Source organism: Salvelinus namaycush, chromosome 12 (assembly GCF_016432855.1).
Source record: "Salvelinus namaycush isolate Seneca chromosome 12, SaNama_1.0, whole genome shotgun sequence".
Taxonomy (NCBI): Eukaryota; Metazoa; Chordata; class Actinopteri; order Salmoniformes; family Salmonidae; genus Salvelinus; species Salvelinus namaycush.
This window is the reverse complement of record NC_052318.1, coordinates 46,287,650-46,308,467: the sequence shown is the minus strand read 5'-3', so window position 1 is coordinate 46,308,467 and position 20,818 is coordinate 46,287,650. Positions and strand designations below refer to the sequence as shown.

At 46.3% G+C, this 20,818-nt stretch overlaps 1 protein-coding gene across 3 annotated transcripts in view; it reads right to left on the bottom strand.

The window, feature by feature from the left end:
* chm (CHM Rab escort protein) overlaps positions 1-20,818 on the bottom strand; it is a 36,600-nt gene that overhangs the window by 10,016 nt on the left and 5,766 nt on the right. Inside the window, exons 2-12 of one of the 3 annotated variants that reach the window (XM_039005916.1) lie at positions 19,119-19,185; positions 18,789-18,861; positions 18,374-18,501; positions 17,778-18,126; positions 17,478-17,594; positions 17,006-17,126; positions 12,142-12,364; positions 7,838-7,915; positions 2,470-2,574; positions 1,788-1,851; positions 437-533 (exon numbers count right to left, since the gene is read on the bottom strand). In XM_039005916.1, coding sequence (XP_038861844.1) covers positions 437-533; positions 1,788-1,851; positions 2,470-2,574; positions 7,838-7,915; positions 12,142-12,364; positions 17,006-17,126; positions 17,478-17,594; positions 17,778-18,126; positions 18,374-18,501; positions 18,789-18,861; positions 19,119-19,185 — 1,422 coding nt within the window. Of the gene's footprint in view, positions 1-375; positions 534-1,787; positions 1,852-2,469; positions 2,575-7,837; positions 7,916-12,141; positions 12,365-17,005; positions 17,127-17,477; positions 17,595-17,777; positions 18,127-18,373; positions 18,502-18,788; positions 18,862-19,118; positions 19,186-20,818 lie in introns of all 3 variants that reach the window. The other 2 variants (XM_039005917.1, XM_039005918.1) reach the window with 2 other exon arrangements.

Here is a 20,818-nt window from a genome sequence, read left to right as displayed (position 1 = left end):
TTAACGATGGAAATCATCATCATCGTCGTCGCTGCTACTGGAGACACAATTCAAAGGGAAAACCGGGTCATATTTCCAGCTGTCTGAGCGACTGATTCAGTGACCCGGTAAAGCAGCAGCAGTTTGACCCAAAGCTCTATACACACACAGGAGATGGAATGTTCAGAGACACTATCATTCACTCACCCCACTTCTCTCAGTCTCGGTTTTCAGTCTCATTTCCTCCATTAATTCTAGCCTGCCTTACAACCCTGATGTCAGCTAGTCCGCCAGAACAACTGCCTCCTCTAAGCACCGTGGAATTACCTTTCTAAAACAACGGTCCTCTATGTAGATGTCGCTGCCTAATTATGACCCCCCCCCTCCCCCCCTTACCCCCTGTCCTGGGCAGTGGGTGGGTGAGAGGGGTGAGTGGCCGGGGTGCAGCTGGACTCACAGGTGTCTAGCATGCAGGTCATGGTGGAAGAGCAGAGCTCTATGATACGGACCAGGGGACCACCAGGCTCCACGGGAGGCACAGTGACCAGGGAGATCTACAGTGCATATAGAGACAAGACAGGTACGTTAGACAGACAGGTACGTTAGACAGACCGACAGAGAGTTGAACCACACAAAGTGCAGTGCTTCCGTAAGGCACTCTCACACACACACAGCCCTAATGAAGTGTGCAAGACAATCCTAAAGCCTATTACCAAACTGCAGTTCTAAGTAATGGGATCCCTGTAATCCTTTTATATGAATCCCCTGGATGTTATTATAATGTCCTTTCTGGCTGGAGCAGAAGTGAAATCACTCCTTTTTAATCAAGTGGACAAATTTAAGGAAGGAAAGTCAGTTTCTCCCATGAGGGGGAAAGCAGGGGACAGAGACAGCCGGGGCCAATCTCCCCCTTGTATCTGCCTCGGTCCACACTGTCATTCCACAGGACCATCCAACAGCTAATTACAAAAGAGACCATATTTAATTACGTTTTGTCACACAGTCATGTAATATTCCATTTCCACACTGTGTCAAGACACAGAAATTAATTTCATATTCTCCCTCCTACCTAATGAGCAGAAATTACACACGGTTTCCCCTCTGTCCTTTGTGAGTGATATTCAAAGCCGGATTTCAGCCGGGGAGAAGAGAAAAAGAAAAAAAACTTGTGCCATGAAAGAAGGGATGAAAATTCAATGGATATATTCTCTTTATGCAGACACATTAGGGAATTGAGTTGATCAGATTTCATTCAACGTGTTCTATGCCATTATTCCATGTTTTTCATATCCATATCGAAGACTGGCACTCAAATTAGCGTACCTAATGCTAGCATGTCAATTCCCATTCTACAGCCGGTAGGATTATTTGATCAAATTCCAAACCAGTCACAACAAACAGCATTAGGGGGCTTTCATTGAACTGGTTACTTTTTCCGCAATTTATTTGGAGATCTTAAAATGGTACAGCCGCACGTCAGAACTATTGTAATGATCTCCCAAATTAGCCTGGATGTTTTGCTGTTTCTTCGCTGAGAACTTGGACGCGGACCAAGAATCTATACAAATGTGATAGAGCATAAAATATAATGTAATGCAACACAACACGAGTAGCAAAAGTGCAGGCTCGGCAGGAATACCGCTAAGCCACACTGGATATCTGAATAGCATTTAAATGTATTTTGTGCTTGTAAAGGGGGGGGGGGGGGGGGGGGGGGGGGCGTGTGTTCCCTTTGAATATGTCAAAGCATCTCTTTGTGTGGGACACAGGATAGGGGATGAGCCATATGGAGAGCAACAGTATAGTACCTGCTGTTCAGAATCGGATGGCAGAATTGACCGGTCTGTGATGAGAACCGCTCTGGATATCTGCCTGTGAAAAGAGAGAGGATGGATGAAAGAGAGGGGGGGGGGGGGGGACAACAGTAGAGAAAGAGGGAAAAAAAGCAGCACCAATATTATTAGATTATTACAGCACTGTTTTCCTTTCTTGTTTTTTTTGTTTGTTGTTGCGGTAGATTTTGGCTGTGAGACAGTCCAGTCTGGGCCATGCTACAACAGAACAGTGGCTGGGTTGGTTCTGGCCGGGCCGGCCCAGTCATTCTGCGCTGCCGTCTTTAAGAGCATTAGTCATGCTCTAATTGGGGTCAGTGGTGTAAATGTCAAGGTCTCCATTGACGGAGGCAGGCAGCGGTGTGGCGAGCAGAGCAGAGCCCAGTCACCTGCAGCCAGGTCTGTGGAGTGTGTCTGGGATAATCAGCCATTTCACCATGACACCACTGAAACTGTCCTACCGCACAAAGACCTGAGGAAAGATCCCCCGTTATCGGCACAGAGACCCTCCCAAGTTGACTTCACAAGAAATGTCACCTCTATGTAGGCTATGCACTGTTCTCACTAAATGAATGTGCTGCCTGAAACTGTATGTGAGACCAGTATCATTGGCTAGGTAGAGAAGGTACTGAGGAGGAGTATTGGGAGCCACTCTCACCTGGAATCCGTGTTCTTCCTCTGCTCTGCCCCGATGTAGCCATCCTCCACCACAAAGTGACTACAGCTGATTCTCTGACCATGAGTGTCAATCACAGCTTTGCACCTTGAACAAAAAAAAAAAAAAAAAGAAGATTAAAGTAAGTGTCCAGTGTTTCCAGATTTTTATGAAATATGACCGAAAATTAATTACAATATGAGTGAAATAGTTTTACTTATAATTTCTTTAAATTAATAACTTTTGTTATATTAAGTATGTCACCCGCACCTGCTAATAACCCATCTGCAACTGCCCACCTATAAACTCTTTCCATGACATAGACTGACAAGGTGAATATAGTTGAAAGCTGTGATCCCTTATTGATGTCACATGTTAAATCCACTTCAAATCAGTGTAGATGAAGGGGAGGAGACAAGTTAAAGAAGGATTTTTAAGCCTTGAGACAATTGCGACATGGATTGTGTATGTGTGCCATTCAGAGGGTGAATGGGCAAGACAAAAGATTGAAGTGCCTTTGAACGGGGTATGGTAACAAGTGCCAGGCACACCGGTTTGAATGTGTCAAGAACTGCAACGCTGCTGGGTTTTTCATGCTCAACAGTTTCCCGTGTGTATCAAGACTGGTCCACCACCCAAAGTACATCCAGCCATCTAGACACATCTGCGGGAAGCATTGGAGTCAACATGGGCCAGCATCCCTGCGGAACGCTTTCGACACCTTGTAGAGTCCATGCCCCGACAAATTGAGGCTGTTCTGAGGGCGCAACTCAATATTAGGAAGGTGTTCCTAATGTTTTGTACACTCAGTTGTATGCGAGTGAAAATCGGAGGCCTGCACCCGATTCTAACCCGCAAATAGAGAAAATGTACAGTTCCCAATTTGTCCTATTTGCCTTAGTGGGACGACGTGAACTTTTTCTGCCTAAGTCCCAAAAGCATTTGGTGATTGGCGTGTATTTGGCACTCATACAGTTAGGCCCTAAAGGTTAGGCTTACACACGAATGCCAGATAAAAATAATGAAAGAAAAACCTCAATGTAGCCTATAGATATGAATTGCACTAAAACTATACATTTCTGGATTTTCTTTTATGCCTCGTTTTCTCTTTATTCAACCCGCCCACCACCTACCAGCCGCCCTTCATCCACACAATATTTCATGACCCTAAACCCGCCCCACGGATTTAACAGCGGGGCCTGTGGCTTATGAGTCAACCCGTGAACAGAATGGTGTGGGCGTATACTGGTCCTCAGGAGTATGCCATAAATGTGTTGCTTAAGTCTGCAGATGCGGTTTTGATTTGCAACCGTTGAGTGGCTACGGATACGACTTGTCCCTGACCCTTTTCCCCCTGGATTAAAAAGGTCCCAAAGCTTCTGCGCATGTTCGGATCAAGTTCTGTGCATGTGCTTCTTTACCTATACATTACGGACACATTTCTTTGGTCTCCTTCCCTTCACATTTCTCACAGTCAATCATGAATGATAATTCTTCCAGGTTTTACCAGTGAAACGTCCACGCAGCATCTACATACCATCCATTTGATCTCAATCGGTTTCATGGGGATATGCATTTAGATCTGGAGCTGTACAGTGTTGTTCCGAAAGTAGCGTACAGTGTTGTTTTGAATGATGTACAGGGAGCACACGTTTTAGCATATTGTGTTAAAGGGACATTTCTCTACATTTCTACTTCATATTCATCACCTCCAGCATCAACATATGTGACAATGACACGTTTCTATGTTTTGTGGGGGAAAAAGATAGAAACACTAATGCTTCATGATTTGAACTAATTACGAGTAGGCATTGCCTGCTAATTGGTTGATGATGTCATTGGAAACACCTGTTTTCCTCTATATTTTTTTTTTACTACAAACCATAGAAAAGCCATTTTCACATTTTGAAAAATTGTGAAATTTCCCTTGAACAAACTGTGTATTTTGCCTAGTGGTGCGCGCTGTTGAGTTTTGGCCACATGAAAGAAAAATGTATATTCTGTCATTGTGTGATCTTGCAGACATTGATTCAGCTTTGATCTAACTTCATTATTTATTATTATTTGAGAACCATTCCCCAGAGTAGCCTGTTCTCTACGAGTATTTTTTTACATTTAAATTGTACCTTTATTTAACTACGCAAGTCAGTTAAGAACAGATTCTTATTTACAGGGTACAGTGGGTAACTGCCTTGTTCAGGGGCAGAATGACAGATTTTTACCTTGTCAGCTCGGGGATTTGATCCAGCAACCTTTCGTTTACTGGCCCAACGCTTTAACCACTAGGCTACCTGCCGCCCCAGTAGAGCAGAGACTGTGCGTAAAGTAGAGAATAAACAAACAAACACATGCGCAGAACATGATCAGAAGCGTCGGGACGTTTAGTCCGGGGAAAAAAATTGCCAACACAAAAATAAACACTCCATTGTTATACCAAACACCTTTACCGACCTGAGCTGTATGCTTTATGAGATGGTATTAATTAATGACCTTTGTCAAGAAAGGGAAAACAGTTGGCATCTGTGCCTCAGAACATTACAGCCTATAGTTCAGCACAAAAGAGAAGGATTGTTTTGGCAGCTTCTCAATGCACCACCGTCGAAACAAATACAAATGGCCTGGGCTGATTCATTAATCTTTGTAAGAAAAGCCAGAGTTGAATACGTTCTCTTTTTTTTGTACAAACAATGCAAGCCCAAAACAGAACCCAAACCATTGGCCAGATTGGTGCAATCTGTGAGTTAGCCAGTGTGAGCGAGGTGAGGCTAGGAGAGGCAGGATGAGGGGAGGCGAGTCTCTCTGAGCCCCCAGTCCTGGGCAGCAGCAGTGTGACCTTCCTGCGTTGCTCCTCTCCGACAGAGGGGGCACGGTGGGGAATCTGTCTGCTTGTTATGTCAAGAGTTATAAATGTGCTTTATAGGGCTCATTATCCAAACTAATGGGCTTGGGGTGACATCCTTGAAATGGACTTTCACAACACAATAAAGGAGAAGGCAAGCGGCACTCCAAAACGCTCGCTCCCACCCCCCTCCAAACCGCACCCCTCCGAATAATCCTCACCTAGGAGAGATTGACTGCAGGATGGACTGTTTATGTAAATGAAGATTTATTTACTAGGAGGAGGCCTGGCAGTGGGAGCTGGCAGTTCAAATCAATCCCAAACCAATGGAGTGGGATATGGGATATAGGAGACGGGATACAGGCCACAACCTTCACATCCCTGAGAGAACACACAGTTTTTTGAAGCAGAAAAAACGGCACATCCTGGAAAGTACCTTCACGAGTGCAATATATCTAAATAAACAGAACTAATATTTTCATCTTAAAACAGGAGGATAAAGTAAATGTGCTTCAACACTAAAATGTATATCCCCTGTCATCCGCACACCTGCAGGCATAACCTGAGCCGAGACATAAAAAAGGTAAGGTCCAGCTTGGAACTAACCACTAATAGTATGATTACCGTCCCCCTACCCACAAGGCCACGGCAGGCTTTATTGATCAGAACTGTAGTTCATAAACAGTGTTCATAAAGCACGCAGGTCATACACATAGCAATCATGGTCACAGCCTTATACACAGCCATGCACAGTTATGCGTTGATAAACATCTCAACTGGAAGGAACTCTTTACCTCGGCCAAGTGAAACAAACTAACCCCCCCCCACATGACTTACTGTCGCAGGCAAGTTCTCCTCTGTTGGAAGTGACTAGGATCAAAGCGCATTAAGACTAAGGGATGGATAGTGACAGGAGTGAAGCGGCTGGTCAGTGGAGTCAGGAGAGACAGACAGACAGGCGGACAGACAGGCGGTGCAGGTGTCTGCTGTAGTAGTGTGGAGGAGCAGGTCCAGGACAGGACAGACGAGTGGCAGCTGGGATGTTAGGTCACATCATCCACTGCTGGTGCTGCATTATTAATCTCCCTCTACCCTTTTCAGCTTTATGTATGTAATAAGAGGAGACATAAGGAGGTAATTTATGACGCCGGGGAAATTAAAATCATTGTTCAGCCTGGCAGACACCTTGCCAGTTCCCCCCCCCCCCCCCACGCAAAACTTTTTTCCCCACTGATGATGTATTAGGCTTGCCTTGGAACAAGGAGCAGAGTGGACACCTATGCGGCGCACGTGGAGAACGGCGCGGCCCTCTCGGCCACGCCTCACCGCTCCTTTATGGACTTCTCTCGAGCGCTGACTGACATGGCATTGGATCAGCTCCAACCTGAAACGCCGTACACACAGAAAACTAGGAGAGACCGCGGCTGGTTCTGACTCGGGTCTGTGCTTTTAGCGCTTGCCATTGACTTTGCACGTGTCAATGTGTTAAAAATGGCGCTTCTGACTAGAGGGGACCAGTCAGTGTGTGGCGCGCATTAGGCTTCGCAGAGCCCTGGGTAGTAAGTAGATAAAAACCATGAACCACGAGCACTCTAGGAAATCCCAACCGGCTGCACGTGGATACGTCAAATGAAAAAGAGAGCCGTAACCAAAGACTTGAGTACCATTAGCATTTTGCACAAAGAGGGACACATTATCAAAGGAACTGCACTTTCCAGTCTGAGGTCCCAGAAGGCAGTATTTCCCCAATGGCCAACATCAGAGACCGGCTGTAGAGACAGGGGCTGGGAGTTTCAGTCTTTGGGCCGAGTATTAGAGAGAGCACATACAGTATTACTCCTCACGACGCTGCTCCACCACAAGATTCCTGGCCCCCAGGGTCACCCACCACCAAGATGAAAGAATCTCAATATCGAGCCTTCCAAAAAAAAAAAAAAAACTAATCTAACCTAGTTTATGACAACAATCTACCTTTGAAACTCATTAAAAGGGCTTTCTAGTAGGGCCTGACGCACATTATCAGCGCAGATTAATCAAGGGAGACTGGAGATGAACTCTCATTTTTTAAGAGGCAGTAACAGAGGGCTTTTTTGTCTTCAGATGAAAATCAATTAGTGGAGGTAAGGCCACGAGGAAAAACCAGCATCACTCATCGCCAGCCCAAGTGGCAGGGCCTGTGATTTGTCTTCCGAGCTTGGCTGCTTCAGGTGGGGGGTGGGGGGGGGTTTGGTTCTCCCGTCTCCCAGAGAATTAATTTCGTATCTATATTCCGGACCCCCTCTTCTTTCCTTGTTTTGGAGGACCACATACACAAATTACTTCTAATCGAGGTTGCTCCCTGATTGGAGGGCTGGAACAAAGGGGCTTGACGAGAACAGGGCAGCTTTTTTGTTATCTCAGCCCTGAACACGAATCCATCTCTCTTTTACTGCTTTGTTCTGACTTTTTTTGTTCTCACACTTCTTTATTGTGGAGGGGGGAGGGGAGAGGACTGGTGTGTGTGTTGTGGTGAATTGGCGATGGAATACTCACTTGCCGGACTCCTTGTCCAGAACCAGACACTGAACTGAGTGGCGAAGACAATAGATCCCTCCAAAGACAGCACACATCCTGAGAAAAATACACAAAAGAGACAAGTCTTTAAGACAGTGGCCAGTCAGTGAATAAACATATAGGATATTCACTGCAATGCATTATAAAATACTCCAAAATGTGTATTTGACAAATAAATGTAACTTTTTTCAAATCACCTCAAACGACTTAATGTGGTGACAATTACATATAAAAACTGTGGATGATCCTTGCTTTGGCAAAACTTTGCAAAAATCAAGTATACTTGGGTTGAATTACTTTTAAGTAAAACAGTGACGAACACAGTGCAGACTGTGTGCTTTGGCCAGGTTAATGTGTGCTCCACCCACAGAGACGCAGCTGCATACAGACAGCACAGGTCTATGAGCCTGGCACTGGCTCTTTCAACACAGTGGGAATAACAGAGAGAGATGGCTGGGGTTTAAGGGAGCTCTGCCAGCTGTGACGGACTGGGGAGAGCAGGTCGAGAGAAAACAGAGGGAGGAATGGAGAGGAGGGACCAAGACACGCCTACCTCACAGACAACCGCCACCGTTGCTCCTAAAAAGGTTTGTACCTGCCCCATAGATGAATTACCAGACATGGCATCTTAATAAAACATCAAGAGAATAAAACTCACAGGCAATCATCCAGGCCCATCGCATGGCCTCTACAGAACCCCATTCAGACGCCAGGGAACCCTTTTTGATGTCATTAACCCTAACTGACAGACGTTTAAGCTGATATTACTCTAATTAACTGGCCACTGTCTGTCCCAATGATGCCATCCCCCGGCTGAAAAGGCGCCGCTGAAGCACGGCCGGCCCTGACTCGCCCCCCGCCCCCCCCTTTGGCATCTGCGACATCACTCTGCATCGCTGCTAAATTAACAGTTGTGAAAATCTGGGACCCCTCTGAGCCCCCGGTCTTTATAGCCTCTAAATGGCATTTCAGTTCCTATCAAGGCGGGAATCAGGGGACGTGATTTTTTAATACGGTGGCAAAACAATAGGGGCCATTAATAGCCGAACTCCGTGACAGTGCGCTCGGCGATGATTTATGAGTTTGTGTATAATTTGATTACGCTATTAATTCCACTGATTACAGCTGTAGCTAGTGTGGAGAAGGTCACATCCAAAATAAATCTTCGACAACCCTCCTCTCCCCTCTCATACAAAACAACTGCCTCCAACTAGTTATTTCTGTAATTAAAAGGTAATGTAACAAGAGCAGAAATAAGCTCGAGGCTCTAGCGGCAGTATCTCAAGCAAGGCAGAAATAAATAGAACAGCCTTAAAAAGGCTGGCAGTCCTCATTTTCTTGACAACTCAATCCCATACCTTAGATGATGGCAGAGAATGCATTTACAAGTTTACACTGGACGTGTCCACCTCTAGGTCTTGAATCGCTGCAGTGTTCGCTAGACTTCTCATCTCATCTCTCAGTCATGACATTGACGTCCGGGGGTGTTTCTCTCAACCTTCGACAAACCTGTAGGGCCAGCAAGTGCTGTGCATACCTCCTCCTCAGATGGAGAAATGCTCGAAAAATGATCCATTCGCTTCCTTTACAGTTCAGAGATAAATCTAAAAGTGTACGAGAGCGTGGGTGTATTGAGGAGCACTGCTTAGCAATACCGTGTGCTTCAAGTTCACTTTGGGTCTCCTGAAACTCACGTTGGGTCTCCTGTAGCTGTTCCAGGGCTGAACTAAGCCCCGACTCAACCCTTAGAAGACCCGGTGGAAGAGAAGCTGCAGGTTCTGTAGATGCATGCATCCTTCCACCACGGCCAAGCAGGAGGAAAGGGTGGGAGGTTTTAAAAGGGTCCTGGGGAGGATTTCAGATGGTTTTCAGAGGGTTTTACCGGCAGTCACGGACGTGGACAATAAATCCTCACCATGTCCAGGACACGCTAAACAAACAAAATTACAGTGCGTACACAGAGCACTTACCTGTCAAAATCATTGCTGGAAGATTCTGCTATAATCTGGGGAGCTGGGAGGCAGAGTGGGGGGCTAATGGTTGGCCAATAATTAAAAGAAAACAAAGCACCATGCCGCCTGGCGAGGCCTTCTGCACAAAATTAAATCCTGTTGGATCCGAATAAATTAGATGTTTATTGCTCCGTGAGTGGAAAAAAAAGATGAGGAAATATGATCTGTGACTGAATGCTCAACAGACAATCATCTGCACTAATTAATGCATTTCCCCATCCTCTCAATCTGTTTCATTCCGACTGCTGTCTGATTGGAGCGTGGCAACACGGCATGCAAATCAAAGCGTGTCACGGCCAAATTCTTTTTCAGGGTAAATGAATGGAGGTCTTACACCCCCCCCCACCACCACCGCGGTCACACGCCATAGAACGGTGCGAGGGACAGAGGCAGAAGACGGACTACTGCAGTCAAAGCGCCAAAGGTTATTTAGAAATTAAAAAGAGTCTTCCCTGTCAAAACTTGAGGAATAATCCAGGCAAGGACACAAAAGCATTTCATCACTTTATTAGCAGTGCTGCTCGCTGATCTGTGAATAACCTGAGAGAGTGAGCATTATTGAGTTTGCACGGCCATCTATCCATCCATCACCTGCAAGGCAGGTATCACATTGATGGATGATCCCGCCTCCCTACCACCCCTCACACCGCTCTCAAATACTTTTTCTCCCTCTACCTCGGACTCCCTACCCCGCTTCTTTTGTTCATCACTTTCAGACTCCACCTTACCCAGCAGACATTTTCTACTGCTTCTCCTTGTTCTCTCCAACCACTTCTTCACCGTTCTAACGTTCCAAAAACACACACGTTGGAACCTTAGCTACCTACACTGTTTGGGAGGAGACACTGAGAACAAAGTGACCTCGACTACAGACCAACAGAGTCAGGGTTTGAACTCAAGGTGAGGCGTTACGTTTTTATTCCAAAAATATAAAACTAGGGAGGTTAAAGTAACGGCTCAATTCCAACTTATCACCTGTAGAACAAAAATAAAGACATGGCAATCCAGTACGCATGAACAACAGATATTCACTGCAACTAAGAGGGAGCGAAGAGCGAGAGTTGTGCGGCGACAGACAGGTGTGATCATGTGTCGGCTCTTTACCTTGCTTATCTGAACGTCGGAGGAGTAGATTAGGGGGAAGGAGTGGGAATCAAATATGCAAATGACTGAGCCTCGAGCAGAGGACCTTTATTAAAATTCTAAAAAGTCAGCTAGAAGATGAATCCAACCTCCATCTCCTACATGTTGGAGTTATGTCTCTACATGTACTCTGACAGGTAAAAGCAGACGAGCAAGACATGGCTCCATTCTGTTGCTCTAACTATGTATTCATAATTGTCTATGAATTGCTAGAACAATATAGGAAGAAGAAAGAAAAAGAGTGTATTATAATAAAGCAACAATTCTGCAATAATTGCTTCAACCAAATCCAGTTTCTCAGGGAATAAATGCATTACACAGCTCAAGCACATATTGCCCTCAATTCCAACATGATTCATTTAAGGTTCGAACCTGGTCTGTGTTATTACGCCTCTGTACCGTGAGGTGTGCAGCCATTCTCCATGATGGATTTTAGTTGGATGCAAATTGATTGCGTCGCAGATAGATTGGCGACATGGCACTGACTTTGACAGCACTGCAGCTGCAAAAGAACATCACCTTCCATCTCCAGGGTCAAGGCTGCTCTGTCGTATGCGCAGCGCCGCTCGGGATGTTGGCACCCATGCATTCAGCTCAACACACCGCCATGGTGTGGATATCTCCCATTCACAGGATGGAAACGCATGCAGGCAGGCAGGCAGAGTCATATGCATGACCCCGAGACAAGTGTTCAAGGCTAGGCTATATCCAGCTGCATCCACGGCCTTTGGGGAGCTGTTCTCCCATTGCCTGGCTGTGAGCCGCCATGGCCCCTGCAGCAGTATGAGCAGCAGCCGTGGGGGACACTTCCTGAAGCTCACTCGGCTCTAAGTGCTACAGTTTCACAGGAGAGCTCCCTGAAGACCTGCAGTGCTAAAAGCTGCCATCACAGAGCCCGGCGGAGCAGAGAGCCTCGGAGTCAGAGCACAAACCCAGGTCTCATCCCCATTCCCCTAATCACCTCCCATCTCTAGTACCCTGTCAATACAGGTCTGGCCCCCAATCCAAACACATAGTTGGAATTCAGTGACTTTATAGTCGTGTGTACATTTTGTTATGTACAGTAGGATAGACTCAACATCATGTACCAGTGGTGCGAGGTAAACCCAGACATGAGGAACCACTGACCTGCAGAAGCACTGAGGGATCTCCCCCAGGCCGTAGAGGGGGAACAGGAAGGGCGTGTTGCCGTAGCGCCCCAGACAACGCAGGAAGTGCTGCGTGGCTCTCAGTCCTTCCACCGTGCACACCTCCGGGATCACCATGGCAATGGAGTGAAGGATGAAATGCTGCAGGTTCTCCGTCAGCTTCTTGGTCTGCAGGAAGTCCCAGAAGGAATGCTCCGAGAAGTCTGGAGAGGAGAGAAGGTAGGAGTGAGGGAGAGGCCTAAGATGGAGAGAGATCAAATCATCAAACCAAATGTTACTTGTCACATGCTTCATAAACAACAGGTTTAGAGTTACGTAAGTGAAATGCTTACTTACAGGCCCTTCTCAACAACGCAGAGAGAAAGAAAATATTTTAAAAATCCACACTGAACAAAAATATAAACGCAACATGTAATGTCTTAGTCCCATGTTTCATGAGCTGAAATAAAAGATCCCAGAGGTTGTCCATACACAAAAAAAGCTTATTTCTCTCAAATTTTGGGCAAAAATGTGTTTACGATGCTGTTCGTGAGCACTTCTCCTTTGCCAAGATAATACATCCACCTGACAAGTGTGGCATATCAAGAAGCTGATTAAACGTCATGATCATTACATAGGTGCACCTTGTGCCGCGGACAATAAAAGGCTATTCTAAAATGTGCCGTTTTGTTACACAACACAATGCCACAGATGTCTCAAGTTTTGAGGGAGCATGCAATTGGCATACTGACTGCAGGAATGTTCACCAGAGCTGTTGCCAGATGATTTAAATGTTCATTTCTCTAGCACAAGCCACCTCCAATGTCATTTTAAAGAATTTGGCAGTACATCCAACCGACAATAGACCATGCGGCAGTGCAGGACCTCCACATCTGGCTTCTTCACCTGCGGGATCGTCTGAGACCAGCCACCCGGACAGCTGATGGGTTTGCACAACCAAAGAATTTCTGCACAAACTGTCAGAAACTGTTCCAGGGAAGCTCATCTGTATGCTCATTGTCCTCACCAGGGTCATGACATGACTGCAGTTCAGAGACGTAACCGACTTCAGCGGGAAAATGTTCACTTCCGATGGCCACTGGCACCATGGAGAAGTGTGCTCTTCACAGATTAATCCAGGTTTCAACTGTACCGGGCAGATGGCAGACAGCAGTATGGCGTTGTGTGGACGAGCGGTTTGCTGATGTCAACGTTTTGAACAGAGTGCCCCATGGTGGCGGTGGGGTTATGGTATGGGCAGGCATAAGCTACGGACAACGAACACAATTGCATTTTACCGATGGCAATTTGAACGCACAGAGATACCAAGATCCTGAGGCCCATTGTTGTGCCATTCATCCACCGCCATCACCTCATGTTTCAGCATAATAATGCACAGCCCCACGTCGCAAGGATATCTACACAATTCTTGGTATCACCAGACATGTCACTCATTGAGCATGTTTGGGACTCTCTGGATTGGATCGACATGTACGACAGCGTGTTCCAGTTCCCACCAATATCCAGCAACTTCGCACAGCCATTGAAGGAGTGGGACAGCATTCCACAATCAACAGCCTGATCAACTCTATGAGAAGATGTGTCGCGCTGCATGAGGCAAATGGTGGTCACACCTGATACTGACTGGTTTTCTGATTAATGCCCCCTACCTATTTTTTTTTTATTTAAGGTATCTGTGATCAACATCTCCATATTTGTATTCCCAGTCATGTGGAATCCATAGATTAGGGCCTAATGAATTTATTTAAATTGACTGATTTCCTCATTTGAACTGTAACTCTGTAAAATCGTTGAAATTGTTGCGTTGATATTTTTGTTCAGTATAGAAAATTAAAACACGTAATAAAAGTCATAATAAACACACAATGAGTAATGATAACTTGACTATATACACGGGGTACCAGTACAGAGTTGATTTGCAGGGGATACGAGGTAATTGAGGTAGATACAGTATGTACACATAACTAGGAATAAAGTGGCAGATGAAAAGTTTGTGCAAAAAGGGTGAATGCAGATAGTTAAATAGCTAACCAAATAGCTACAAGGTCTAACTATTTAGCAGTCATATGTCTTGGGGATAGAAGCTGATCAGGGTCCTGTTGGTTCCAGACTTGGTGCATCGGCACGGCTTGCTGTGCGGTTGCAGAGAGAACAGTCTATGAATTGGGTGGCTGGAGTCTGACAATTTCTAAGGCCTTCCTCTGACACCGCCTGGTATAGAGGTCCTGAATTGCAGGGAGCTTGTCCTCAGTGATGTACTGGGCCATACTCACTACCCGATTGTTTTTGCAATTGGATGACAAGCAGTTGCCATACCAAGCAGTGATGCAGCCTGTCAAGATGCTCTCAATGGTGCAGCTGTAAAACATTGAGGATTTGAAGACCCATGCCAAATCTTTTCAGTCTCCTGGAGAAGAGGCGTTGTTGTGCCCTCTTAACGACTTCGTTGGTGTGTGGACCATGATAGATCCTTATTGATGTGGACACCGAGGAACTTGAAGCTCTCGACCCGCTCCACTACAGCCCCGAGGTGAATGGGGGCGTGCTCGGCCCTCCGTTTCCTGGAGTCCACGATCAGCTCCTTTGTCTTGCTGATGTTGAGGGAGAGGTTGTTGTCCTGGCCTCACACTGCCAGGTCTCATCATCATCGGTGGTCAGGCCTACCACCATTATGTCGTCGGTAAACTTAATGATGTTGTTGGAGTCGTGCGCAGCCTCTCAGTCATGGGTAAACAGGGATTACAGGAGGTGACTAAGAACGCACCCCTGAGGAGCCCCCGTGTTGAGGGTCAGCGTGGCGGATGGGTTTGTCTACCCTCACGATCTGGGGGAGCCCGTCAGGAAGTCCAGGATCCAGTTGCAGAGGGAGGTGTTCAGTCCCAGGGAACTTACCTTAGCTTTAGTCAGTGAACAGCATTCTCACATAGGTGTTCCTCTTGTCCAGGTGGAAAAGGGCAGTTTGGAGTGAAATAGAGATTGTGTCATCTGTTAGGGTAGTATGCAAATTGGAGTGGGTCCTTGGTGTCTGGGATGATGGTGTTGAGACCAGCCTTTCAAAGCATTTCATGGCTACAGATGTGAGTGCCAAGGTGGCGATAGTCATTTAGACAGGTTACCTTGGCGTTCTTGGGCACAGGGACTATTGTAGTCTACTTGAAACATGTTGGTATTACTGACTGGGTCAGGGAGAGGTTGAAAACGTCAGTGAAGACACTTGCCAGCTGGTCAGCTCATGCTCAGAGTACGCATCCTGGTAATCCGTCTGGCCCTGTGGCCTTGTGAATGTTAATCTGTTTAAAGATCTTACTCACATCGGCTACGGAGAGCGTGATCACACAGTTGTCCGGAACAGCTGGTACTCTCATGCATGGTTCATTGTTTCTTGCCTAGAAGCGAGCATGGAAGGCATTTAGCTCCTCTGGTAGACTTGCGTCTCTGGGCAGCTTGCGGCTGGATTTCCCTTTGTAATCCGTGATAGTTTGCAAGCCCTGCCACATCCAATGAGCGTCAGAGCCGGTATAGTAGGATTCGATCCTAGTTCTGTATTGATGCTTTGCCTGTTTGATGGTTCATTGGAGGACGTAACAGGATATCTTATAAGCGTCCGGATTAGTGTCCCGCTCCTTGAAAGCGGCAGCTCTACCCTTTAGCTCAGTTCGGATGTCGCCTGTAATCCATGGCTTCTGGTTGGGATATGTACATACGGTCACCGTGGGGATGACACTGTCGATGCACTTATTCATGAAGTCGCCGACTGATGTGGTAAACTACTCAATGCCATCGGATGAATCCTGGAACATGTTCCAGTCTGTGCTAGTGAAACAGTCCTGTAGCTGAGCATCAGATTCATCGGACCACTTCCGTATTGAGCGCGTCACTGGTACTTCCTGTTTGAGTTTTTGCTTGTAAGCAGGAATCAGGAGGATAGCATTATGGTCAGATTTGTCAAATGGAGGGCGAGAGAGAGCTTTATATGCGTTTCTATGCGTGGAGTAAAGGCAATCTAGAGGGGGTTTTTTCGCCTCAGGTGTCATGTTGGTAGAAATGAGGTATGATGGATTCAAAACTTTTTGGGTAAATAATATCGTCTACAGCTTATCATGAGATATTCAGAACCTTAAAACGTCCTCCAAAGAGAGACACACCTCTCCCCTTGAGCTTACCCGACGATGCCATTCTGTCCTGCAGATGAAAAGAAATATCTGCTAGATGCATATTATCCATGTCCTTGTTCAGTCACCACTCCGAGAAACATAGGATATTAAGGTTCTTCAGGTCACGTTTAATGTGATCATCTCGAACGGCGCACGTCCAGTTTATTCTCCAGTGATTGTACATTCGCCAATAGAACGGAGGGTAGAGGCGGTGTATGTACTCGCCGACTTAGTTTCGTCAGGGTGCCCGCACGTCAGCCTCTCTTACGCCCACCTTTTTAGAGTCTCGATGATTGTGGCCTGGTCCGGGGTGAGCAGTAAGTCCTGCGCCTCCGACTTTTTGAAGTAGAAATCTTCATCCAAATCGAGGTTAGTGACTGGTGTTCTGATGTCCAGAAGCTATTTCCGGTCATAGGAAACAATGGCGGAAACATTATGTACAAAAGAAACTGTTCAGATCAACGCAAAAGTAGATTTGGACCGGAGCCTGTAAAACGGCTGCTATCCATTGTAGCGCCAGTCTGAGAAAGTAGAGGAGTGAGGGATAGAGGACTGAGATAGGGAGAGAGAACACTGAAAAGAGAGTACCAGGGGTAAAGGACTGGGATAGGGAGAGAACATTGGGGGTAGAGGACTGGAGAAAATCACCAGGGGTAGAGGACCAGGGGTAGAGGGGGGGGGGGGTCCTACCCTGGTACTCCTCTGGGTGCTGCTCAAAGTCCAGGCAAAAGGTGAGGAACTTCATCAGCATCCTTTTCTCCACCACTGTCAGCTGCTTGCTGCCAAAAACATCAGCCCTGGAGCAGGGCACCTGCAGACAGCCAGGGAGGGAGGGAGAGAGAAAGTAATTGTGAGGTTGTGTGAGGGAGGTGTAAAAATAAAAAGGCAGGGGGGTGGGGAGAAGTGAGAGTGTGTGGGGTCAAACATGGGACAGCTATCTTGGGCAGAGTGATTGAAGTACTCAAATTAAAAACCGATGGTCATAACCAGCACTCAGTAAATCAAACGTAAACACATTGAAGATAATATTAAAATGTTGTTCAGCAGAGATTAAAAAGCTGTTTGTGCCACAGCATTAATCTGACATTAATCGGAAAGTCACTTAAATCTGACAGATCTTACATCACAGTGCTGCATCTGTGTGTGTGTGTGTGTTCTCTACCTGTTCCACCTTCCCGTTACGGTAGGTGAGGATGCGGGTGACGTTTTTAAACTCTGCGTATCGGCTGACGTTGGACTTGATGAGGAGGTCCACCAGTGAGCCACGAGAGAACATAAGCTGGGGACGGTCACAATTTAACGAATAAGCAACAGAATGCATTTAGCTGCATCATTTAAAATGGTCTAGCCTTAAAGTCAATGAAACATTAGGTTGCAGGGAAAAATACACTTACACAGAACTGTGTGTTCATTTTGGAGCATTGCCCCTCAATGTCTTAACACCTCAATATACTGTACCAACCTTAGACACAAGGTCAATGTTGAACCTCCGTCCCTCCTTAACAATCTTGGTATAGGTGATCTTTTTCTTGGGCTCTGGTTGGCTCTCAGCTGGAGAGGGGCTGGCCTGCTGCTCCTTCCCCTGGGTCTCCTCTGCCTGGCTGGGCACCTCTCCCTCCTGCCGGGTCTGCTCTGCCCCAGCATCAGGTCCAGAGGCTGGAGACGCCTCGTCACTGGCCACCCCTGGCTCTTCCTCCTCCACAGAACTGCTCTCGAGCAGACACCTCTCTACCTCCCCCTCTGAGTCTGGTGTTTGAGGGACGGACCAGGCCGCAGCCGCAGCCTCATTCACCTCCTCCTCAGGCTCCTCACTGCCAACAACACAAAGCAGGTTAGGAGGACATTAAAACAGGTTTGTAGGTGTCGAAACAAAACTAGAAATGGCCATTGGCAGTGCCGTGTAAGCTAATTCCTGTAGGAAGAGTTTTCTGTCATCCTTTATTCTAAATGAAGCCCTCATCAAGGAGACTGGTTGAAAATGAGAATAATGGAGAGGTGGGGCAGAGGTTTGTCCCCTGTGTGTGTGTGTGTGTGGGGACCGGTTGTCTTCAGTGGTACCTGGCGTAGCAGAACACTTCCAGGTTGGAGATGGACGTGTCCATCGAGCTGAGCGCCAGGGCCTCCTCTCCCTCCTCCAGCTTCTCCTTCCAGTCCTCCTGTACAGCCTCCTCACTCTGGCCAGCCTGCTGACACAGGAGACAGGCTGCAGCTACAGACAACGTGTGACATCCAAAATGGGCACACAAAATATTGCGCACGGCCTGTAGGACAACGTGAAGCCATTACCCAGGCCTCTCACGAAGAACCCTCAGGACGACCACAGTTAACACATTCCTTTCTCAAAAAGGTCAAAGCAGGCGCACCATTTTATATTCACACCTCCAGTTAGTCACATTGGTTGAATCAGTCAATGTCGTGCTTTGTGATGATGTGCTACATTTATAAAGATAATAGCAAACACAGCTACACTCACTTTGTACTCCTCAATCCAGGACAGCAGTCCATTGAATGTGAAACTGGCCCAGTTTCCAGCATAGTAGTTTCTCCTGTAGGATTGAGCATACATTGCAAGTAAGAATTGGAGTCATGTCTTGGTTCATGCCTCATACACAATCATGCACCAGTAACTTTAAAATGAATCAAATTTGACAAAATATTCACTCCAGAATGTACTTTTAAAATAGGCTATTTGGAAGTTGTATCTAAAATAATCACACAGAATGAACGCCTAACCAGATCCCCATCTCACCCCAGGGCAATCCAACATATCATTACCCACCCACCTCACCCCCCTCAGACTCACCTGTCAACATGCAAGACCCTCTGTCCAACACGGGAGCATGCCGCTGCAATAACAGACTCAGACAGGCCTGAAAAAGGAACAGAGACAGGAGACACATTGTCAAGCCCAAGACGAAGCCATTCAACCCATTATTTCCACGTGGCTTTTGTCTGAATGGAATCGTTTCAATTTCATTTAAGATTTTCTTTTCCCCAACCTGAACCTATTGGCAAGCAATTCACTGCATTGGCGGTGCCTGCTGAATCGGGAAGTGATGAGTATTTCTTTTAGTGTATTGCTTATTCTATTGTCAAATGGGAACGAAATGTCTAGAATGAGACTCTTAGGGCATTTGGAGTCCTAGTGGAGTTGGCAGTTGAACAAGGTTCATGGACAATAGGCATCAAATAAAATGAAGAGTTCCATTTGAATAGCACTACGTTTTTCCACGGCACAAATGGCTCCGGCCCCGAGGGGAAGAAAGCGTTATCCTCTGACGTGAAGAGCACATCAAGGAAAAATCCACCTGGTATTCATTTAGCCAAGAGAAAGATCCTAATTCATTCCGGAGGTTTCCGTTTCCTGGAGAAGACAAAAGGTAAAATGGCCAGGCAGAGGAGTCACACCACAGAGATAGGGGTTAAGGGTAAGCGAGATTGAGAGGCAGTGCCACAGATAAAGCCCAGAAAACAACTCCATTAAGCCACCAAGGCATCCTGGTCTCTCCATCGCTCTTCTTTCTCATCTGGCCTTGCACTGTCCCATCTCGCACACACAATGGGAAAGTGATTTATTCTCATGTACATGCCGCCACTTCCAAACCTCTCCCTGTGTCATTTAACAGAGAGCATCTCTCAGTCACAACGGAAAGCCAGAGGCTTACACTGTTTCACCTTGGCACTGTACGCTCTCATTCCACATATGCTACTCTGTCCATTTGTGTCCTCACCATTTCAACATTAGGCATATAGGCTACCAAAGATTTACACAGCTGTAAGCATCACCAAGGATTATGCAAGAACATGAAGTATAGGTAGCCAGTGTCCGCTCGTATCAATGTTGGGACAGCACAAAGAAAGATTTAAGTGGACACTTAAGTATAAAATACACTCTCTCAATGAACTACACCGCGGTAAAAAAACGACATAGTTGTATCTCTAACCACCAGGCCATTCTTGAGATGTTTTTAAAAACTGTAAATAACCTCCGATGCCATCTTTTAATGCCATTTATCGGGTCCGGTATTGATTTTTCCACATCATGTTTGCTAAAGACAAACATTACCTGCCATAAAGCACTGATGCCACACAGACAGGCCTCACGATAAATAATAGATCGGGGCCGGCAGGACTTTGATGACCGAGCAAAGCCAAAATGCTTTCAGCAGGAATTGTATGAAATCATAAATCACTCTTCATTTCAGAGAACATTCCAAAATGGATTCTCTCTCCACCTTGAAAGTCATTTGACGTGTTATTTATAGTCTGGCTGAGAGCGCTTGGGAAGGCAAAAGAAACTAGCAAGCCTTCAGCGGACAGAGCAGGATGGGAAGGCACTTCAGTCAACACTACCCCGTCACATCCTCTTCTCTTGTCACTCGTATACGCACACACATGCACGCACGCACACTGTTAAAATGGGATTCAAATGAAATGCAGCCATTCTATTCAGTCTAACTGTGAAGTCTTCATAGTTGATAGACTTGCTTATCCTGTGCGGTA